At 35.1% G+C, this 21,250-nt stretch overlaps 2 protein-coding genes across 2 annotated transcripts; both read left to right on the top strand.

Moving 5' to 3' along the window:
* The first annotated feature begins 770 nt into the window (after positions 1 to 770).
* Osi9 (osiris 9) lies at positions 771 to 6,912 on the top strand. Its single transcript, XM_028321290.1, has 3 exons — positions 771 to 963; positions 1,044 to 1,296; positions 6,227 to 6,912. Exons 1-3 carry the CDS (start codon positions 817 to 819, stop codon positions 6,547 to 6,549), a joined length of 723 nt encoding a protein of 240 aa, XP_028177091.1. The 5' UTR covers positions 771 to 816; the 3' UTR covers positions 6,550 to 6,912.
* Positions 6,913 to 15,741: 8,829 nt separating this feature from the next.
* LOC114364930 (uncharacterized) lies at positions 15,742 to 20,200 on the top strand. Its single transcript, XM_028321288.1, has 3 exons — positions 15,742 to 15,891; positions 16,491 to 16,746; positions 19,681 to 20,200. The coding sequence occupies exons 1-3, from the start codon at positions 15,754 to 15,756 to the stop codon at positions 19,995 to 19,997; spliced, it is 711 nt and encodes a 236-aa protein (XP_028177089.1). The 5' UTR covers positions 15,742 to 15,753; the 3' UTR covers positions 19,998 to 20,200.
* The last annotated feature ends 1,050 nt before the right edge of the window (positions 20,201 to 21,250 follow it).

The raw sequence follows: 21,250 nt of genomic DNA, 5'->3' as shown, positions 1-21,250 counted from the left end.
AATAGATCGTCTATGCACGTTTTGACTTGGGAACAAAATACATAGTAGACATTGTTACTAGGTCCGATAAGATCTGTGTTTTTATTTAAAGAAATTGTAGCACAGAACGTGTAGACTTCTCATCAATGCATAGTTAATTATTGATTCGACAAACGAAAATAATTAGTTCACATTGTTCAGTAAACTCATGAATGAAAATTTTATGTTTTTGTGAGACATTTATGAATAGAGTAAATTTTCCCTTATTTATGTGCTTTGGTAGAGATCTTATATGTTAACGTAATAGAAAACATTTCAATTCTGCGGTTCACACACAATTCACAATCGATTAATTTGTGCACACTTAAAAATAGTATAATTTATGTACAAATTTTCTTTTTTTAACTTTCCCGGAAAAGTGCTCTTAATTACAAACAAATTACCTATACATGCAACTACTATCATTAGTCTAAAACCTGCTTTTCACTATCACTTCCTTCCTTAATCGAATTCCGAGCTAGATTAAAAATCGATTCGGCAGTCGATTACGCAACGAACACCTGTAACAAAACGCGCGCGGGTGCATCTCACGCAAGTGGCACGACGACCATTGATCCGGAACGCACACAGCGTCATCTACACACACATTCACACCGTAGAACCCCGAAAATGCGTACACGCAAGTGCTCGTATTGAAACAATTTCGTCGTAAGCGTTTTAATCGGCCGTTTTCGGACTTGTCCGGTTGCGTAGTGGGGTGAGGGACTTAAAACTGACTGGCATTGAATCGACGCTACATTTTGTGCTAAGCTTTCCGTAGGGGTAGTTCTACCAGTCATGAGGCGTTACGTGTTTGCCCTACTTTTAGTCGCGTCGGCGCGGGCGATGCCTGCGGTCGAGAGCGAGAATGATCCAGGCCTCATGGGACGCGTTTTGGGAGCAGTGAAGGAGTGTGTTGACGGAGATGTTACCTTGTGTTTGAAGGTGGGATCAGTGATAAGTGAAATAAGTGTTGTGATCAGTGATTTGTGGAATTACTAAGTACATATATCTTTTGGTTGCAGGAGAAAGCGTTGAAGTTCACGGAGAGTTTTACTGCGCGGGAGATGAGTTTGGCTGATGGGGTGACCTTGCTGGGAACTGGGTCTCCGAGGTCTGCTAGGGCTCTGGAGCCATTGTCTGAGGAGCCTAAGGCCAGGGAAGCCCAGGTGGAGTCCAGGCTGGTCGACTCCGCAGCTGACTTCCTGGAGAACCATGTCATCCAGTTCAAACTGCCCACATCAGCCGTCGAGGGAATGAAGAGGTCACTTGAAGAAGGTGCGTATTTTTGATTATTTATCAGGAATAATTAATTTATAAAAAAAATATGAAAGTGATCTCGTTTAGCCGGTTGTAAAATAACGTAAATTATCAAATAATGTAGATATTATAAGTATGTTTTTGCTTAAAAAAATAGATAAATCTCATTAATTAAAAAAAAAGTAAAATAAACAATATTGACAACAACACAAAAACAAACATTTAACACACATCTCATTTTCTTCTAATGAAATTACTTTTTTACTCACTAATTAAGTAATTTAAGTTAAAAATACTTTTGAAATCATTAAAAAAATAACAAGAAAACAAGTAGATACCTACATTAGACAAATCTAATGTAAAACAAATAAGTCTTAACGTGTGACATAAATATTACCAAATCAAATCAATAGGACAGAAGACGACTGCTAAATTATGCTAATTTGACAGTCCGGTTAGTTTATTATGTTATCATGAGAGAAACCCTAAATCTATAAAGATTTAAGCTGTTTATAAAAATAATAAAATGACAGATTAATATAGTAATTACTGTATAAAAAGGCATAGGACAATAAGTAAATACTTTGCGAGTTAATTCACAAATCAGATCAGAGATAAAGCTTAGAAATCACTAACAAATATAACTGCACTAAAAAAGGACGTCATTTTTTATTACGTAAACTCTACAATCTACATACGCTAATAAAAAAGAAAGAATCGTTACATAAATCAAAGTAGAAAAAACAAACGACGAAAAGTAAAACAAATGCAACACAATAAAACAAAATAGAGAATTAAATAAGTCTAAACAAGCAGATGTAATGGTTCGTGGTACACTTTATTTCAATGTTAAACAAATAGAGCAAAAAATGATTGCGGTTTGATAACTATTATAGTTTTGAAGTCACGACGACCGGATGCTAAGTGATATCGGGTTTCAAATTAATCTGATACGAACAACTTTTACTTTTTGTCTGCCGGTCTGATTATTATAGTTAGTAAAGTATACTGTAATTTAAATTCTTCGGTTTATCTTAACGGTTATCTTAACTTACGTTATACTAATCTACTTAAGTGTAAAATTTTTGAAGTGAACTAAATGGTTACTCGTAAGTCATACCAATTTCATATATTTATAATGTTTCATCAATTTTGATTGAATATTTTTAGAATAGTGATGATAGATCGTGTAGACAATTAACTTCACACCATTTCACGATTTATTTCCTGAAAAAACTGTTAAAATAAATTAATTTAAGTAATTGGGTGTCAATAATCAATCAACAAGCCTGAGAATAATTGGAAGGAAATAATTGTGAATCAATGAACTGCAAAGAAGCCGCTTCCGTATTATGATTTATTTATTTTTAACAACTTATCAAGTACACTCTAAATTCTAATTCTGAATTTCTAAGTGTGACTTGTTTACAACTTAATATTCCTGATATGGACTCGGACAACGGTACCGTGTGTACAGTTGGTGACAAAAATTAGACCATAAAACTTCTCTCCGTTTATTCTCAATATTTGTTCCGTTTGCGGTATTATGTAAAAAATTACATTTATATTTTTGGTTTCTTCGTGGTCATGCTTGGGGATTAGATGTTAGATCATCATATACCTTTTGTTATAACTTACTTCACACTAACATTGATTGTAGGCTTAAATCCGGTCAGTAGCAATATAAAAATTTAAACCCGTTGAAGTATTATATTATTCTAATATCCGGAAGCTGAAGATCAAAAATTTCCTACCATTAACTCAGATTTAGTTGAGAAATTATTCTGTCGCTTTAAACTATGTAAAATTTACGAATGTATTTTTTTAGACAATGTCAAATAAAATAAAATCATAAAACTACGTGTGATAAACAAGTGCGTGTTTTACATTCCACCAAACCTTTTTCCATTCGACTGTACCGAACTTGTTTGCTTTAGTTAACTAGCCGCTTTGACATACTAGCTTAGTTTATTATCACTTGCTTCTAGTTTCACCTTTTTGAACTTTACGTTTAACGTGTAGGAATCTGCTAGTCATGCAGTGAAATTATCATCGTTGGTGCTTCCAACAAGATTCTTCGAGTAAGGTTTATTGCATATAGACACTCGTAATGTTTTCATTGCAATATGTACGATGACAGTGTAAAATAATGTACATTTTACGAAAAATCATGAGTTTTCATTATGTATCTGTCATAAATTTTAATACCTAAATATTGTTCAATTTCTCATTCATGGTAGTAAATTCCACCTTATTACTATTTATGCCCTTTTAAGGTCACTTTGTATAAGATCCTAATATAGCTTGCTAGCTAATGATAAAGTATCAACACAATATTCCTTGTTAATCCTCAGAATTACGAAGATATCATTTATCACCCATTCGTTTTTAGAAGCACTAAACGCCACTGACCTTCCTCAATTCCTAATGCAATTTAATTTTACTGTCCAATAACATTCTAGCGACTTCTTCATTATCAAACCTCCTTTCTAAAGGCTAAACTTCACAAACCTCCACCAATTCTTGTCACATTTTACTATCTACTAAAAATTCACTACCAACCTTTTCTTCATATCGCACCTTAGAATTCCATTCAAGTCCAAAAACGTTACGCACACAGACTGGGTCAGGAAAGCGGCTCGCATTCCTGCCTATTAGACAGGTTTAGTCCTTCTGAACTTTCATGATGGAACCTGTTCCAAGCCGGGGCCAGTCATCGTGAAATCGAGCCATAACTGAGCATCTTCTCCGAAGAAAGTTGTCTCGCCTTTCCAATGAAGCGAGCCTTTGATATTCTTGCGGTAATTTCGAGCCTTTACCGCCAAATTATCGTAAGCGACACTTTTGTCAAAAAACCGTTTTTTATCGATTCTAGTATTTTAAACCGTAACGGACCCATCCCTGTTGGTGTTTCCCGCCAAAAAAAAACCGTTACAAAGTTACAGCAAGTGCTAAAATTATCGTGAATACACATTTTTTCTAAAACTTAACGTAAGCGACACATGCATTTTATCGCAAGCGACCGCACTTGTTATCGCAAGCGACATTAGCGCTTCACTGTGGGCGTTTACTAATAAACAAACCTGTTGTTTATATTATCAGCAAAAGTTCTGATGCAATTAGAGATTGCAATCGAATATTCGAATATTCGAATTTTTAATTTCAAATTATTATTCGAATAGTAAATTAACATGTATTCGAATATTCAAATATTACAAAAATAAACAGAAAAGATAGAAAAAAGACGACTTAGTGTTTGCAAATGCAGTCGGAAGCATAAACCTTTTAAAATGCCTATTTATTTAACAATTATAATTTCTTGGACATAGTAATTTTGATAGGTAATGTTATCGTAAACGCCCGAATATCTATAGACTGTGACAGCAAAAATATTGTATGCGCCATAAATGGCATAAATACTCATTATTTTTGTTTTATTTTCAGTCATATATTTAAATCTCTAAAAATCATTAACGTATGTCATTTTTCTTGTTATTAGCACACTTCTGATTAAAAATATTTAAAAAAAACCTTCTCCTGTAAAATTTGGTTTTTGTCGGTTGCGCTAAAATGGCGGTAAAGGCTCGATTTGATGTTTCCTTTGTAATTGAGATTGTTGACAATTCTATTATGAAGGCGATAAACACTGATAGATTTACGCCCGTATTCACAAACATTACTATGCGCACAGTGTGACACGATAAACAATCACAGAGATCTATTCAACGCTGTGCGTTCGATTTGCTGCTTCACTTAAGCAAGCATCGTTTGTCAATACGGGCGTTAGTATGAAATTCGAACCTTTGATGAATGACAGTTTAGATTATTTAATTTTGGTACGAAGAGCATCTGCTCTTTTATTTTGAATCTCTATGGTGCAGCGGAAAATTTTGTGGCTACCCAAGTAACTTTTTAACTATACTTGAAAAAATATTATAAGAATAATGATGCAGGCATTGGTTTTAATAATGATATTAAATCTTTAATTAATTTTACTAGTGAAAGTTATATTTTGCATAATTTTACCAATAACTTGTTTTAATCAGAGGCCTTGAAGTAGAGAAAGTGATCTGAATATTTTTTATTGAATGAAGTTCACATTTGTATACAATCAGCGTTTTCTTTGTCCTTGTTTTACTAAACATCTGTACCTAATTATTTTCTTAATACTGTCTTCTTTTTCTTATTCATGAATTGCTATGATTTTAAATGAGAAAACCATTTTTATTACTAATTGGTTTACTCAAGCATATAGAGGTAGATTCAAACAATAATCTAGCGAACTAGGACATGGAAGCAAACGATTAACTAGCAGGCCAACGCGGTTCTAATAATACAGGAAATACTAATGCAAATAAAAACTCCTCTGCAATTTCGAAGCACGCGAGTACAGACCGCACATCAAGCTGATCACTGTAGAATCTTATTTCGTAGTAATAGGTGTGCTTTTGCTATAAAAATGCACAGCTTGATGTGATGTTGACCGTACATGGGATGCTTTATAGGTTACTGGTACTTACTGGAGTGTACTCGATACGTAAGATGCCCGGTTCACTGAATATTGTACAAGTAGGCACGCATACTTAATTAGATGTACAGTAAGATATTATTATTATCAGATGGTTTCAAGAGTAGGCTAACAATAATTTGCATTTGCATACTTTCTTGAATAACATTTTACTTGTTTGTTTTTGTGTTGAAATGAACTTCCTTATTAGCGTAAATAAGTATACTCTGGATGATTGGATGTAGGTAACCTACATGTTCTACATGTTAAAACATATTTTGAAGGAATATTCTTGTGTTTATAATTTTTCGATTGTTCTTTTTGCCTCTGGTAAATTAGAGAGTGACATCATCCTCCTACAGTGGAGACTGAAAAACCTGTTGATGGGATGGCGAATATAATTTAAGAAACAATGAAGTAACAAAATTCTCTCTTTTACAGCTCGTGGCAAGAAAAAGAAGATCAAGCAGCTCATCCCTCTCTTCGCTTTGGCCAAGTTGAAGATCACCGCTCTCATTCCTTTGTTCCTTGGCATCATCGCCTTCGCCGCCACCAAAGCCCTGCTCTTGGCCAAGGTCTCCCTCCTTGTTGCCGGTATCATTGCCCTCAAGAAACTCTTGGCCAGCAAACACCATGAAACCAGCTATGAAGTTGTCGCTCATCCACACCACGAAGAACACTTCGCTAGCAGTGGCCATGGGTGGGGCAGATCAATCGATGACGCCCAAAACCTAGCGTACGCTGGCCATATCAAATCTGATTAAGCTTTTGCTTTAACACATTGAGGGGCAACCCAAGGGTGTATTTTAAGTCCCTCTTTGTATAACGTGTAAAATAGTCACAATATCGTGTCTACGAATGTGTATATTGATTTTATTTATTACTAGTTAAGGTTTAATTTATTTCGTAACTTATTCTGCGACCCTTTGTAAGGGATGAACGAAATCTTGTTGTTGTTATCCAAAAAGTGTTCCAAGTTTGTATGATTCCTCGTGTATGTTATTAGTATACTATATTAGTATTTTTTTTCACACCCTATACGGTATCCGTATTTGTGTATTTTGGTTAAAAAAACTCTTTAGTTTCTACTTGTTATGTGTTTAACTGTTTTAAGTATGTTTTTATACTTTCTAGTCCTACTACTCTAAGTCCTTTTATTTTTATCTTAATAATTTTTATCTTGTATGAAAGCATCTAAATATTGGTTTATACGTTCAAGTATTTATATTTATTATTATTTATATTATAATATTATATGTATGTGATATTTATTTATCAGTTTATATTATTTTTATCATATTTGATTATTTTGTACAAAGTACAATATTTTTATTTAGTATTATTGTTTATCTGTGTATATAATTATTATTTTGTGATATTTTTTGTTTTATAATATTGTTCCGCCTCGTATATATCATGATTTGCGAAACAATAATTATTATTTGTGTGTATTTGTACTATTTATATAACACCAATCGTACAAATAAAGAACTGAATGTTATTATGCTTTTTAATTAACTTTACGTGTTTAATCTTCCAATTAAAAAGGGTACGCTAATAATAGAGCAATTATCATGATTGATTACTTTATTAGTCATGCCGATGGATCTAAGAGTTAAACCGTCTTTAATTCATTAATCGACTAAAAATAAAAGAAATTAAAATACTTTCAATACATCCGAATACAATAGCCATCTCAAGCCACAGCTTTATTAAGTCATCTTTACAAGAGTTATGACTATTACGATAATTTCAAAGTTGCAAGATAGTCCAATTGGTCACAGTACATTACAGAAGTGTATACTTATTACATGCGGTACTGCGATGGTATGTGGTTAGAGAACTGGCTGTTTTCACGGTCTTGCATGTTAAGTAGTCAATATCAGGGTCATTTGGAAGGGCGAGGCAGTTGTACTAACGGGACTTCTTGCCCTTGAAAAATGTTAAGGGTACACCTTTGGTGACAAAGTTTATAGAGATTTTTTTTTATAGTTGTCATTTCAAAGTTCTGTAACCCATCTTGAAATAACTTTCTTATGAATCCCATCTCTACTTCCTACTATTAATTTATTGATCCACTGTATCGGATAATAATTTTGGAGTTGACGAGTGACAGTCGCAAATTGTGGAATTACCACCATAGTCCTACTTCTACCTGGAAGTCCGGGATTATAATGCATTAACCGTAGAGAGACTGGATTTGAGAGACACTTATTCTAGTAGTTTATTGTACTTTCTTTTCCATGTAGATTGTCTGGTAGCTTTAGCGATAAGTCCAGCTAAAGTCTGATCTCTTGCGATTGATTAATTGTTACTGTTTATTTTTGCGCTCGTTGTAACGAGCTTACAAGCTCCATCTATCTCTATCACGACTAAAAATGGACTCTACTAAATTCATGAATCATTTTTTGACGAAAGAGTCAGCTAAATTAATCCCGAAGTGACAAATATTCCTATTTTACTCTTCGGTTTCTTGACACTACAAAATAAATAAGTCAACTTTGTCTCGAGGTGAAAATAAAGCATATCAATAGATCATTGTAATACATATTTGAAGTAGAGACAATTAATTTGATTGATAAAATGCAATGCAGTATGCAATCGAATAGAGCGAAACCTAGCTAAGAATCTAGATAGGATATCTTCCGCAAAGCAAGCAGATCTAACAACAAAATCAATTAAAGAAAGCACACGAAGAAAAGGCGGTAGAAGTTCAATGGGTTTTAAACAGATGGCGCTGTAATAAACTTTCACTGATTTGAAAGCTTTTAGTTTTAGATCGCATGTTTGAATGTTTTTATGATTTTGTAGATTACCCACGGTTGGGATCGAAAGAATCCCAACTAATATTATAAATGCGAAAGTAACTCTGTCTGTCTGTCTGTCTGTCTGTCTGTCTGTCTGTCTGTCTGTTACGCTTTCCCGCTTAAACTTCGCAACCGATTTTGATGAAATTTGGCATAGATATAGTTTGAGTCCCGGGAAAGAACATAGGATAGTTTTTATCCCGGTTTTTGAAACAGGGACGCGCGCGATAAAGTTTTTCTGTGACAGACAAAATTCCACGCGGGCGAAGCCGCGGGCGGAAAGCTAGTTGAAGAATATTTTATAGCAATTAGTCAATGTTAATTTCTACAAGTAAAAGTTTGTTTATTTGCCATTTCATATTCCCACAAGTACAAAAACTATGAAACATGTCAGTAGATGCACTTAAAAGTTGAGTCAATATTAAAACAGGTTGCAGGTCCAATGACAGTTTAACTTTCCCCGGTACAAATTTGACCTTCACTGGTTGGGTTTTTATTGGCGGTCAAGCTATAAATCCTGGCTACACAGGAGTCGCAGCGGTGGGAACGAGAGGTGGGAATAGTCTCGTTTGGTATTAACACAGATTAAATTGCTTACTTTGATCATAAATAGGGTTGGACTCTCTCAAAAGCTTTGCAAACCCTATGTTAGGAAAGGACGAGTTTCAATCAAGTTAAGAGAAAATAGGGCGTATCTTCCGTCTCTCTCAAAGAATTCTCTCCTTGCATCACCCGGGCGTTCCGAGGGCCCAGGTTGGTCATGACATATGCGTAACATCCACTTTCTTCAATGGGCGTGCCGGATCTTCGATATTCGTGATTCACACGGTCCGCTCCGATGGCACGGCTGTCAAATATTACACAATCAAGCTCGGGTCATGAATTAAATTAATGGTGAATAAATTGTCTGGAACTAAAGGCCTGTCCGATTATTTAAACAAAAGATAGTCGATTGAAAAATATAAAATGTAGACGATCTATTTCATTTATGGAACTATTTTTATGGTTTACTTAGGCTGGGATGATGCACATCAAATATTTAACAAACGTCAAAAATCTGTCAAACTCCATACAAAAAACACCGGTTATTGTTATAGTTACGGTAAAGTAAGTTGGTGCAACTCAGCCTTACTGTTTACTTTGTAATTATTATTAATTTATGACATTTTACACCAGAACCCTACGCTCTAGTGGTTTGAGAAGCTAAATCCGATCTAGGTACCTCTAGGTACCTACAGAAAATCACTTCTTTTATTGTTTCCCAGTTTGGTGAGTCTGAACCAGAAAATTCTGATTTTCTCTACCTGCAAAAATATAGGTGGGTATGCAGAGGGTATGAAAAATCGGCAATTTACTTGAACCATACTGAACATAGGCCTCACCCAATGATTTCTTTCCATATCGCGCGGTTGGTAGCCCGCATCCAGTGCCTTCCTGCTACCTTTATGAGGTCATCGGTCCACCTTGTGGGTGGACATCCCACGTCAGACGCACATAACAGCTCATAAAATTTAAACTCAAGAGACCTAGATTATATTTTATAACCACAGAAAATTCACATTTAAAGACTTTTTGATGAATTGATTACGTTAAGTGCTTTTTAAGGGCTTAACTATGTTGTACTTTCTTCAACAACTTCATTGAGTAGGAAGTTTGGCTGTCACAATGAACAATACAATAAACTCACATTTATTCCCTTATGTACCACGAATTCCACCTTTTTACTCGACTGGCCAGAATGAGGGTTATTCCTTATTCCAGTGTTAGAGTGTATGGATTTGTGCAGCAGTGGACGTCTTTTGTTTGAAATATTACAGTTATAATAGATTTAACACTGAATTTGAGCGCGCAACGAGTGTGTTGTCGTATGGAACCGCTTTAGACTTGATTGGGCGACTTGAAACCTGCTTATGTAAATACTCGTAAATGAAATAACTATAGCAAGTAGGCTAGTGCCCGTTTTCACCATCAAGCCCTAATTTTTAAGTGACCCCTATGATAACACATAACAGGAATTTTGTTTTCATAGGGGTTACTTAAAAATTTGGGATTGATGGTGAAAACGGCCATAAGACGCTCTTACTTTGAAAATAAAATTTTGGTGGAAATCACTTGAACAAAAACGGAATAAACCAACACATGATAGCTCTATGTTTTATGATCTTGTGTGAACTCGAGAAAGTTTGGATGAAATTTCTACGTTTAATGTGTGGATATACTGACTGCATTGTTCACATGTCGCATTTTAAGAATATAACTTACGGAAACGTTGGCAGCCATTATAACAATATAAAGAATTTAAGAGGGGTTCCGTAACAAGCAACAGAATTTTATTAATAAGGTGGGTTTTTAAATGCACAATAATTTTATGTGTAGAAGACTCATGTGTGTCATCAACTTCAAAAGCTATTAAGGCAGAATTGGCACACAAAATATTTGCGAAAACACTCGTATGAATGAAATACTATATATTTTTTTCTTTTTTATTAATAGAGCATTATTTCTACATGATATTTTATTACTTTAAAGGAAGAAAAACACCAAAATATTTTTGCAAGTAGGTAGGTATTTACAAAAGCTTTCGCAACCTCTACAATGTCCCACTAACATGTGCTTAATATTCGTTTTTTCAGTGACGCCACAGTTATCCAACTGACGGATGTAGGTAACCGAATGCGCGTGCGTTGAATGAACGTCGGAAGTTGAATTAGGTAATCGCGAATCGCTCGAGTAACGTCTCAGCGCTGGTTTGTAGCGTATGCAAAAAAAAAGTTTTTGACTTAGTTATACCACAGAATCACTAAAATCAAGTGGCAGTGGGCGCCACATAGCTCGTAGAGCTGATGGCCGCTGGGGCAGGAAAGTTCTTGAGTGGCAACCACGAGCCGGAAGACGTGGCGTGGTGGACCGACGATCTGGTGAGGGTCACGGGAGATGCCTGGATGCGAGCGGCGCAGGACCGGTCTTTGTGGAAATCCTTGGGGGAGGCCTTTCTCCAGCAGTGGACGTCTTTCGGCTGAAACGAACGACACCTAATAGACTACAGATTAATTAGTCCGTATTTTTTTCGTTCCCAGAGATTAAGATTGGGTTTTTATTGACTGTAGATCTTAGATCTCAGGTAATATGATTCCTTTTTTATTGGTGATCAAGCTGTAGTACTTACTTACATCCTGCCTGAGAGTTGCAGTGTGGGAGCTAGAGGTAGGAACTAGGAATAGTCCCGTGCATTTTACCTGTAAGATAGAATATACATGATGGTGATGATGATGATTAGTCACAGTGTTTAAGGCGTTTTGTACATAGAACCGTCATTGTTCGGCAGTGTTTGGGAAAAGATTATGCCTAACATTGGACATGGACATGAAGTGGATCCGATGATGAACAAACTAAACTTGAAAAGGTTCAGATGAAAATGAGAACTCATTTAATCAATCCTTTTGTTAGGAAAAAGCAAGGTGTTTTGTATACATTTTGTAGCGCTATATTTGAAGGATATTATAACAAAACATTTTTAAAACCACCCAGTTGAATCCACGCCACCACGGAGAAAATTCATGAAATGCAATTAACTTTTAACATTGAGTTTTGACTAGTAATTTAAGAATCAAAACTTCACGGTGCGCGCTGTCTAATGGATAAACGACCAATGATTCATCGTGCACTGAACTAACAACTTATTATGCTATAATACGCAATATGTTAGAGATTCCAAACATTATCGTTCAGACAGCCTGTCTAGACCGGATTTAGATGCTACTTTGTTAAAGCTCAAATTGTACAGCCATCTCTTTTGATGCACCAAGAATATGACGATACTCTTCATCAACATTTCAGCCATAGGACGTCCACTGCTGAAGATAGACCTCCCCCAATGATTTCCATGTTGACCGGTTGGTAGCGGCCTGCGTCCAGCGCCCATCTGCAGCTACCTTTGTGGGACCTTTGTACCAGTTAATGCTGTTAGTACCCTTTAACTCAATTTAAAAGGATGACATTGGCATGGAATTAAAGAATCTACTAACAAAAGAACAAAAACAAAAGAAGACGAAGGTAGAGAAATAATTACTTACCTACTGTTTTTGTTTAACTTGTGCATGAAGAATATTTTTCAGTTGTAATAGAGGCGATTTTATAACAAAAATTTAGAAATCTATGGTACTGTCGACTGTACATGAATACGGATAACCAAATACAAATCTAGGCTCCCTTTATTGACCACCCACGATGACACCGTGTTGAACATTGTACGTAGGAGTTTTGTTTGAATATGTGAATTTAAATCAACGCGTAGGTTTATCAAGAAAAAGAAATTGTACCCGCAAAGCTGGATTCAAACACTTTACAAAAGCAGTACAAAATTCTCCATAAAAACATCTTGGAAGCAATGGCCTAGAAGCTGAAAGGATATTCCCTGGTTAAGGTTTCCGAAAGCCACTAAAACAGGTGCTTTGGGCCCTGATCTTCCAAAGTTTGATAATGATGATTTTAATTCTGGACAAAAAAGTCAAACAAATATTTTTTCGTGGAACCCAAGCCCACCTGAATAGTAAAAGCACACCAACCGGTTTAGGTAACAATCGCACGCCACCGTTCATACATCATTAACACCTTACGGCGCGTACGGGAGAAATCCCAGCACACTTGTATTCCGTGGGTGATCTGCCCGTACCACACAATGATGCGGCAAACACTGTTCGAGAATGAAAAACTTTACTAAGACCAAGGATTGATGATTGTGAGATGCTAATTTACTTTAGAAAAACATAGGTAAGTACACAAAATAATAATGAGATCCGACAAATATACGCTTGCAATCTGCCGACAGTAGTTTTCGAGTTATTCAGTAAAAAGTACGACTGACGCTCAGTGATGCATATTGTCTTCAAAACCTTTGCTTTAGGCTTGTAATGAAGGAGACCATGCTCATTAATTAAGTCTTTTGAATGTTGGTTGCAGTTACTTTAATCACTTTGGTTTGGAGGCAATGTCGATTGCAATTTTTAAACGATTTAAACTTACTCTCAATGCATGAGACCATTTTCTCTGAATATTACTGTATTTTTTAGTGAAAGTACTTACACAATTCAGATATTTTTTAAAACTAACATTCAGGTATAATAGTATCAATTACATGCAAAATTGTTTGAACGTGATCCTGCACGCGAGTATTTACTAGTACATAGCTTGTATTTTACTTATTAAAATTTATGTTTTGAGCTAGTTTTTAGTCAGAATAGTTAAAATCTAAACCAATTACACTTTACTAAATCACGGTACAGTATTTACAGCAGTTACATTAAACATTATAGTATTTAAAAGTTATACCAGTTATACTAACCATTAGTAGGGCCTACCAGTGATAAACAGATCGTTCTAAGCGCCAACTTTGTGCCTAGAAACCGTGAGTTCCTGCAAATGGACTGTCTAATCAATTTGAAACTTAACGTGTCCAGTTAAGATCTATTTCAGAACCGTCCATTCTCCTCGATGAATATGCACTGAACTCTCACCGATTTGACTGTCATTGTTAGGCATAATAATGGCTCGTCGTTTAGTGCACCATTAGCCAATTATTCTGTATTATGTTCTTTGCATTATTGTAATTGATTGATAGCTTCTCACCTCTTGTTAGGTAGAAACAATGATAGAGCGGCGAGAAATGAACGGAATTAACGACTTTCTTGATCTTTGTTATTTGCAGTGTTTTGTTTTGCTTTAACTTCTTAATTAGCTTTGGATTGGGCTTAGAGTTCTTTTGCTATTTCTTATACTAATCTTTATTCTGTGACAGTTTTTAATGATACACGATTTCATACATTAGTCTTCTTTTTAGACTTATTTACTATCTGATTGCTATTTTTTATAGAATTCGGAATCAGCCTATGTTTGGTTTATGATGTTTAGACGATTATCAAAATGAACATTGTTTATAAAACTAAGACCAAGAATCGAGAACAGGTAAGCTGCCCCGGGTCACGACCATGCTGGACCATTACATCATCACCATACCACAGATAATCCCATAAAGTACTTTCTTTATTATTAATAGTATGCAATTAAGCAGAAAAAGTTATAGCATTCAAACGCTGACCTATGAGATGATCAGCAATATTTCTCTCACGGACGATTTGGCTTGATCTAAGCCGACGTTTTTGAATCTCTTGATGAAGCGGCATCTCTATTGTGTCAAACATAATGAATTCACTAATTTATACATCGAAGGGACGTAATGAAAATTGCGTAATGCGTTTCCTCATTTTGATTATAAATTATTCATGCAGTTAAAGAAAGCTTATGTTACATCATTCTGAGGTAACAAAGGTTTGATGCGCCGATATAATAAAACAGGTAAGATCAAGAAGTTTTGTTATAACATAATTTTGCCGTTTATATGCTACAATGACGTTCCTGGCGGGTAATTTTAACTTTCGCTTGCTGTATCGCCTTCGAATAGTCAAAAACTGTTAAAGAATACAAATGGTCAGTAAAATATATAGGTAATAGGCAATATACAGTCCAAAGCGATAATAGGTAAAATATTATTGGTTTTAGAAAGTGATTTTGCAACCTTCGCACCACATTTCTAAATTTCTGTTAGGACTACTACATAGGCTCAAGAATTTAGTAAGCATGTAATAAATAATATTTTTTTAGCCTATGTGAATCAGTAAAATGAACTTAGTAACTTTATTTAAATTTTTCGACTAAAGCCCTTAATGAGTATCAAATTAAGACAAAAATATAGGCCATGTGTATTGCATTAAATGAACCTTGACTTAAGAAGTAGACATTTTAAAAGGATGTATAATTTTATGACTGTGACCTTAAATTGATATTTGATATGACTAATTCTGCGAAACCGACCCGAACGCAACCCAAGAATGTGCCCAAAATCGGCAAATAAAAATCGGCCTACAAAATTTAAGGATCGTCAAAAATTTTAAGAATCCACCGCCTCCAATACAATGTCACCCTAACACACTTTTATTCCATTAAAAACTAGCATAAACGTGTTAATACGCTCAACATCTGAGCTTTAGGCTCGATTTCGTCATTCGCATTGACAGCGAGCGTGACATATGAAATTGAGAGGGGGGGACTCAAAATAAAACTCAGCGTCTTACAGCCATCCTCAACAATTGGTGCTTAGCAACGAACATGAAGGTTTACGTGGTGGCTTTGTGTATAGTGGCTGCTGCCTCGGCCCTGCCGATGGCCAAGGAAGAAGGAGCGATGGAGAAGTTCATAACCACATTAAGGGATTGCGTGGAGACCGACACCTTGCTGTGCTTGAAGGTGTGTTCAGTGAAGTGAAGTGATGTGCAGTGATTAGTGATAAGGAACAGTGTTTTAAATAGGCCATGGACGTTAAGGATGTGATTTCAAAATTAGGTCATCAGTGATCGCTCTGATAAAGTTGGGAATTTCTCAACATCAAATCCAAAGGGATCTGGAAGTGATACCGTTATTTTTGGAAGTGAAACGATATTGGGTTCGATTCCCAGCGTTGACGCTGACCATCTGTAGAGGCAATTAAGTGGTTGATGAGACGGTATCATTAAGTCTAATTAGGCAGTGGTTACGGAGTTAATTTAGTCACTTTGAACTTAACGACCGAGATAAAACTAATTTCGAATTTTAATAGCCACTAAACGTTACTAAGTCAGAATTGGAGTAAAAACCATTTCAACTTTTTTTAAACTAATTTTGACTCTCTCGAATTCATTGAGTAACAAAAAATATTAGTTATCTTCCTTTTTATAACAATACATAATTTATTCCATATTTTTTCATTGATGAAAAAAGAACATTCATTCACTCGCTATATTAAAAATCAACTTCGAGATTCAAGTCTTAACGCTAAAAATTTTAATAACAATTAATTATGTCCACAGGAAAAAGCAATGAAGTACACAGAAAACCTCGCAAACTCTAAGGACATGAGCGTCGTCGATGGCATCTCCTTCACCAGAACTGGAAGCCCCCGATCAGCCCGAAGCTACGAGCCTCTCCCTGATGACCCCAAGGCCAGGGAATCTCAGATAGAAGAAAGGATCCTGGACAATGTGGTTGATTTCCTGGACAACCATGCTCTACAGCTGAGAATGCCCAGGGTTTTCGAAGACGACAACTCAGTTGGTGATGAGGAAGGTAATATACATTGATTTGTAAAATTTTTAGATGAAAATATCTAGATTATTTTCTAAATTATTTCATAAATTCTAAATTGAGCTTTTAAAATTGACCAGATCACTTAGATAATTCGCTTTGTATCCCAAAGTCAACAGTTTAGTCACAGAAGCTTTTCTACAAAGAAATTAATTTGTTTCCTTGTGCATAAATCAACATAAATGTGAATAGCAAATGCAACAAAGACACGAGCTAGATGATTGATAAAGTTGAATCTCATTAAATGTATGCTAATGCAGTATGCGAATCGAATATGTAATTTATTTCGGAAATACAAATTACCAATCCCAACAATTGGTCAGTATTTTTAAGATAGAAATCTGGTTTGAATTTGAAAATTTTGGTATCAACAAGTCAAGCAACTACCAAATGAAAGCTTGGTTAAAAAAACCTACTGATTTTAGGCGCCAATTGCACATAACAGAACAATTAACTTTTGAAATCGATTGTTTTTGTAACGGTGAAAACTATTAATCTTATTCACACGATTGTGAACTGGGATGGTACGTGTGAACATGAAAATGGCGGTGCAAGTTCATAAGGCCAGAAACACACGACGGAATAGAAATTAGGTGACATGATAGAGCTATTAACCTGGTACTTATTGTCGTAACTAGAATTAATTGCTATTAAAAGTAATTTCTAATGTCTCATAATTATTATTGCAAGAAATTTTACTTGAAAAGTCAAACCTAAGGTAAATTGATACTCAAAAAAACCTCAATAAGGAGCTGCTTTTCCAAAATTGATGCTCCATAATGTATTACGCAATCAGTAAAAAATTACGTCACAAAATGACCCTTACGTAACTTATGTTAACTTTCTCATTATGAAATCGAAATGAAAATGTCCTTTCAAAAGGAGCCAAATTACTGTGTTGTCACAAAAAAGTCACCGTGACTAACACTTCGCGAATGCAAATCTCTCAAAGATTGCAACATTTACCGCAAAGTGAAAATTCGAAAAGCCGCTAACCACTAACGTTATGGCCATTTCTTTGTTGTTGTCCATATGTGTCCGGGACATAGTATTGTGCCCTGAGTTGACCTCGTTAGTTTGCGAGACTGGACGCATAACTATTGCTGTAATTGAACAGTGCATTTTGTTACATGCACTTTCTACAATTATAATAAGCATTTACAACGAAAATTTTGTTAAGTAAAGACTTATTTCTGTTATGTACACGTACAAGATAGCAGTAATAAAAAAACCAATTTCCTAGATAATTAAAAAAATACTCGTCGTTTTGTTTTCGTATTATGTATTTATTTACAGTTATAGAATGTTAGTGCTTTTAAGTACTATTTTTTCCAGTATTTATAAAATAAAAAACACTGTTGCAACAAGTTTTTCTAAACCTGTCATTTGTTTCCATTTCTGTCAAAGTACTTGAGACGATACCCCAAATTCAAAAGTTCTTAAAAAAATGACGATTAACACTCTCATCACTTGACATGTCCCCGAAAGCTCATGCACACCAAGCCTTAGCAGTTTTAATTTCTTTTCCATAACCATCGTTTGAACTCTCGAGACCTTCATCTTTTGTGCAACGAATACCATTTGCCGGTACCAAAACTAAAGAGAGATTCAATTGTTATACCTCATTAGTATCTTGATTGTAATTTGTCTCGTTATCCGAGTATTATCTTGTCAAAGGTCCATTGTATTGTCCTAACTGACCCTTGGGTAGTAAAAGATGTCTACTAAGACATACATAGAGGCCGCACCGTTATAAATGTAACCGTAGAACCAAAATGCATAAACAAGGGTCATAAATGCATTATCATCAGCAGTCTGTTTGTCTTTAATGTAGGATTCTTCTTAGAATTATCACACAGCTTCAATCGCACCTATTCGTGTGTCAATAGAAAGTTCTTAAACAAGTAATATTTGGATGAGCCTATAAGCTAGTTCCAGTTGGTCAAGCCCACACGGATGACCGTAATCATGGTGAGAACTAAAACCAGTGTAAGCAAGTTTCCCAAATGTACGAGTTGCAACTATTAAAGCCTGTTATTTATTACCTAATAGGTTTTCAAGTTCTTCAAGCTAGCTCTATAAGATAACTATTAGATCATTATAAAGATTAGTTTTTTGCTAAATCTGGTCTAGATTTTGTTCTGCTTGTCTAATTACATGATCATTAATTTTATTCTCATTCCGGTTTGGTGAAAAATCGTCGTTATTATTAAACATTTTTTTCTTCGTGGTTATCAAAATTACCTACGTGTAAATTAAGTAAGTAGAGTAAAATTATGTATTCATATTCATGGAATTTGGAAAATTAATTTTAATACCCACGATGCCCACCATAAACTTTATGATCGTTCCGTCTGATGTCACATTTATCATTTTAGAAACTGCCTATATTATAAAACCGTTTTCCGATCAATTCGGCACGATTCCAAAAATATGGAAATCATACCGGTTTGTGTGGTCCTCCGTCGTGTGATTTACATGTACCTACTCACTTTCACAAGCTGATTTCTCTCGAAAATACCTTCAGTTCATTTCACTTTTATTTTGGTGATCCTTCCTGACTGTGCATATTTGGCTGCAACGAATTTGGGGCTACAATTTTTTATTGTCAACATTCTTTGTTGGTTCAACAATGCATGTTGCGTCGGCTTCGTCGAGATTCAAAAGATTATTTTTAGCTATTGATCCGGACAATACTTTCTTATACAGATATAGGCACGAGTTCGTTGACGTTCATATGAACTGCCTTCAAAGAATATGCTTGATAGCCACAGCTCAGAGTTATAAATCTCCGAATCTGATAGTTTTAAATTTGTGTTATTTGTTTTTATATAAATTGCATTGTTCATACGATTCAAGTAGGGACTTTTTACGTATTTGACTCATCAAATTCTAATGTCATCTTTGTCATTCCAGGTCGTGGTAAGAAGAAGAAGAAGCTCAAGAAACTCCTGCCCATCCTCGCTCTTATCAAGCTGAAGCTGGCCGCCCTCGTTCCCTTGTTCTTAGGTATCATTGCCTTCGCCGTCTTCAAGGCTTACCTCCTTGGCAAGATCGCGTTCATCGCCGCTGCCTTTGGTGCTATCAAGAAGCTTCTTGAGAAGAAATCCAGCGGTGGATGGTCTGAGCCAGCTCACGAAGAGCACGGTTGGGAAAGCGGTGGCGGTGGCGGCTGGGGCAGGTCCCAAGACGCTCAAAGCCTAGCGTACGGTGCCCACGCTAAGCAAGCGTAGGTTTAAATTAATTTATTAATTTATTAACCAGCTCCAAAGATTAGGAGCCTCCATTTTATTTGGCTCATCAAGGGCCTTCATATTTTCTTCATTTAACTTAACCACCGTTTCATTTTTATGACAGTGGTTCTTTATGGATGAGTGTGAGTCGCGAATGGTCTTAACTGTATATTTTACGTTACAGTATTTTTTAGATTTTTCTTTTTATTTTATTGATATTTATTTTATTTTACTTGTATCTGTCAACATCTATTCATCGTTTCGTATTTATCTATCTTATTTGATAGTTTGTATTTATTATATCGTAAAGACACTATTACTCTTCATATCATATTAATACATATCCCTATCTATGTATGTTGTACTCGTACGTATATATTTATATATTTTATCACGTATCTATTTTGTGTAAATATTTTACAAGTATTGTCTTAATCTCTTTAGAGAGTACTTTATTTGTTTACCAAATATTTTTAAGTTTTTGTTCCAAAGATATTATTTTATTTGTGTATTTAGATTTTTTAGTTGTTCTTATTTTTTATTTAGTTAATTTTTCGTGTGATTGAATTTTAAGTCATATTTATTACCGTATGTTATGTTTAACGATTGAATGTTAATTTATTATTACGTTAAGTAATTTATTTTACGAGGATCCGCGTAAAAACGAATAAACGAATTCATACAATAAATTCATGTATTTTCTCTCATTTCCTTCCTGAAACAATAAATAAATTACCAACTCTTAGGTAACATAAATTATCCTAATTACAGTTATACCAATTATTATCAAAAGAATTCCGTATTTGTTGATTTATAAACTGACATGTTTTGATAGACTAAATTAATTGTGTGAAGATTATACTAAATTATAGCTAATCAATTACTAGGTAATTAGCTAAGGCCTGATTAACAAACAAAACAAATTGCAGTTGTACGTGTTATACTACTATGAACTTGTAATATTATGCATTCTTTGGAGAGTTAGAAAACGAATGCTCGTATACTTCCTTTCAATTAGCATCATTTTAAACTATTGCCTTACGAAAAGAGCTATATTTTGTTCTCGAAACCCTTTCATTTCCCGGTTCAACTAAGTATTAGGTTAGCAAGTTTATCCTATGCCATAAAGAGGTAAGATAGCCAGTTCCTCTGTGGTTGAGAATTTCGCTTCCACCTTTGGCCTGATCATCACTTACCATCAGGTGAGATACAAGCCAAGAGTTTCCTCGCTGTGGATAAAAAAAAATATTTTA

This window comes from Ostrinia furnacalis, unplaced genomic scaffold, assembly GCF_004193835.3.
Source record: "Ostrinia furnacalis isolate ACB-3 unplaced genomic scaffold, ASM419383v2 OfSCF7492, whole genome shotgun sequence".
NCBI classification, from domain to species: Eukaryota; Metazoa; Arthropoda; class Insecta; order Lepidoptera; family Crambidae; genus Ostrinia; species Ostrinia furnacalis.
Note: the sequence above shows the minus strand (reverse complement) of the source record. Positions and strands in the feature narration are given on the sequence as shown.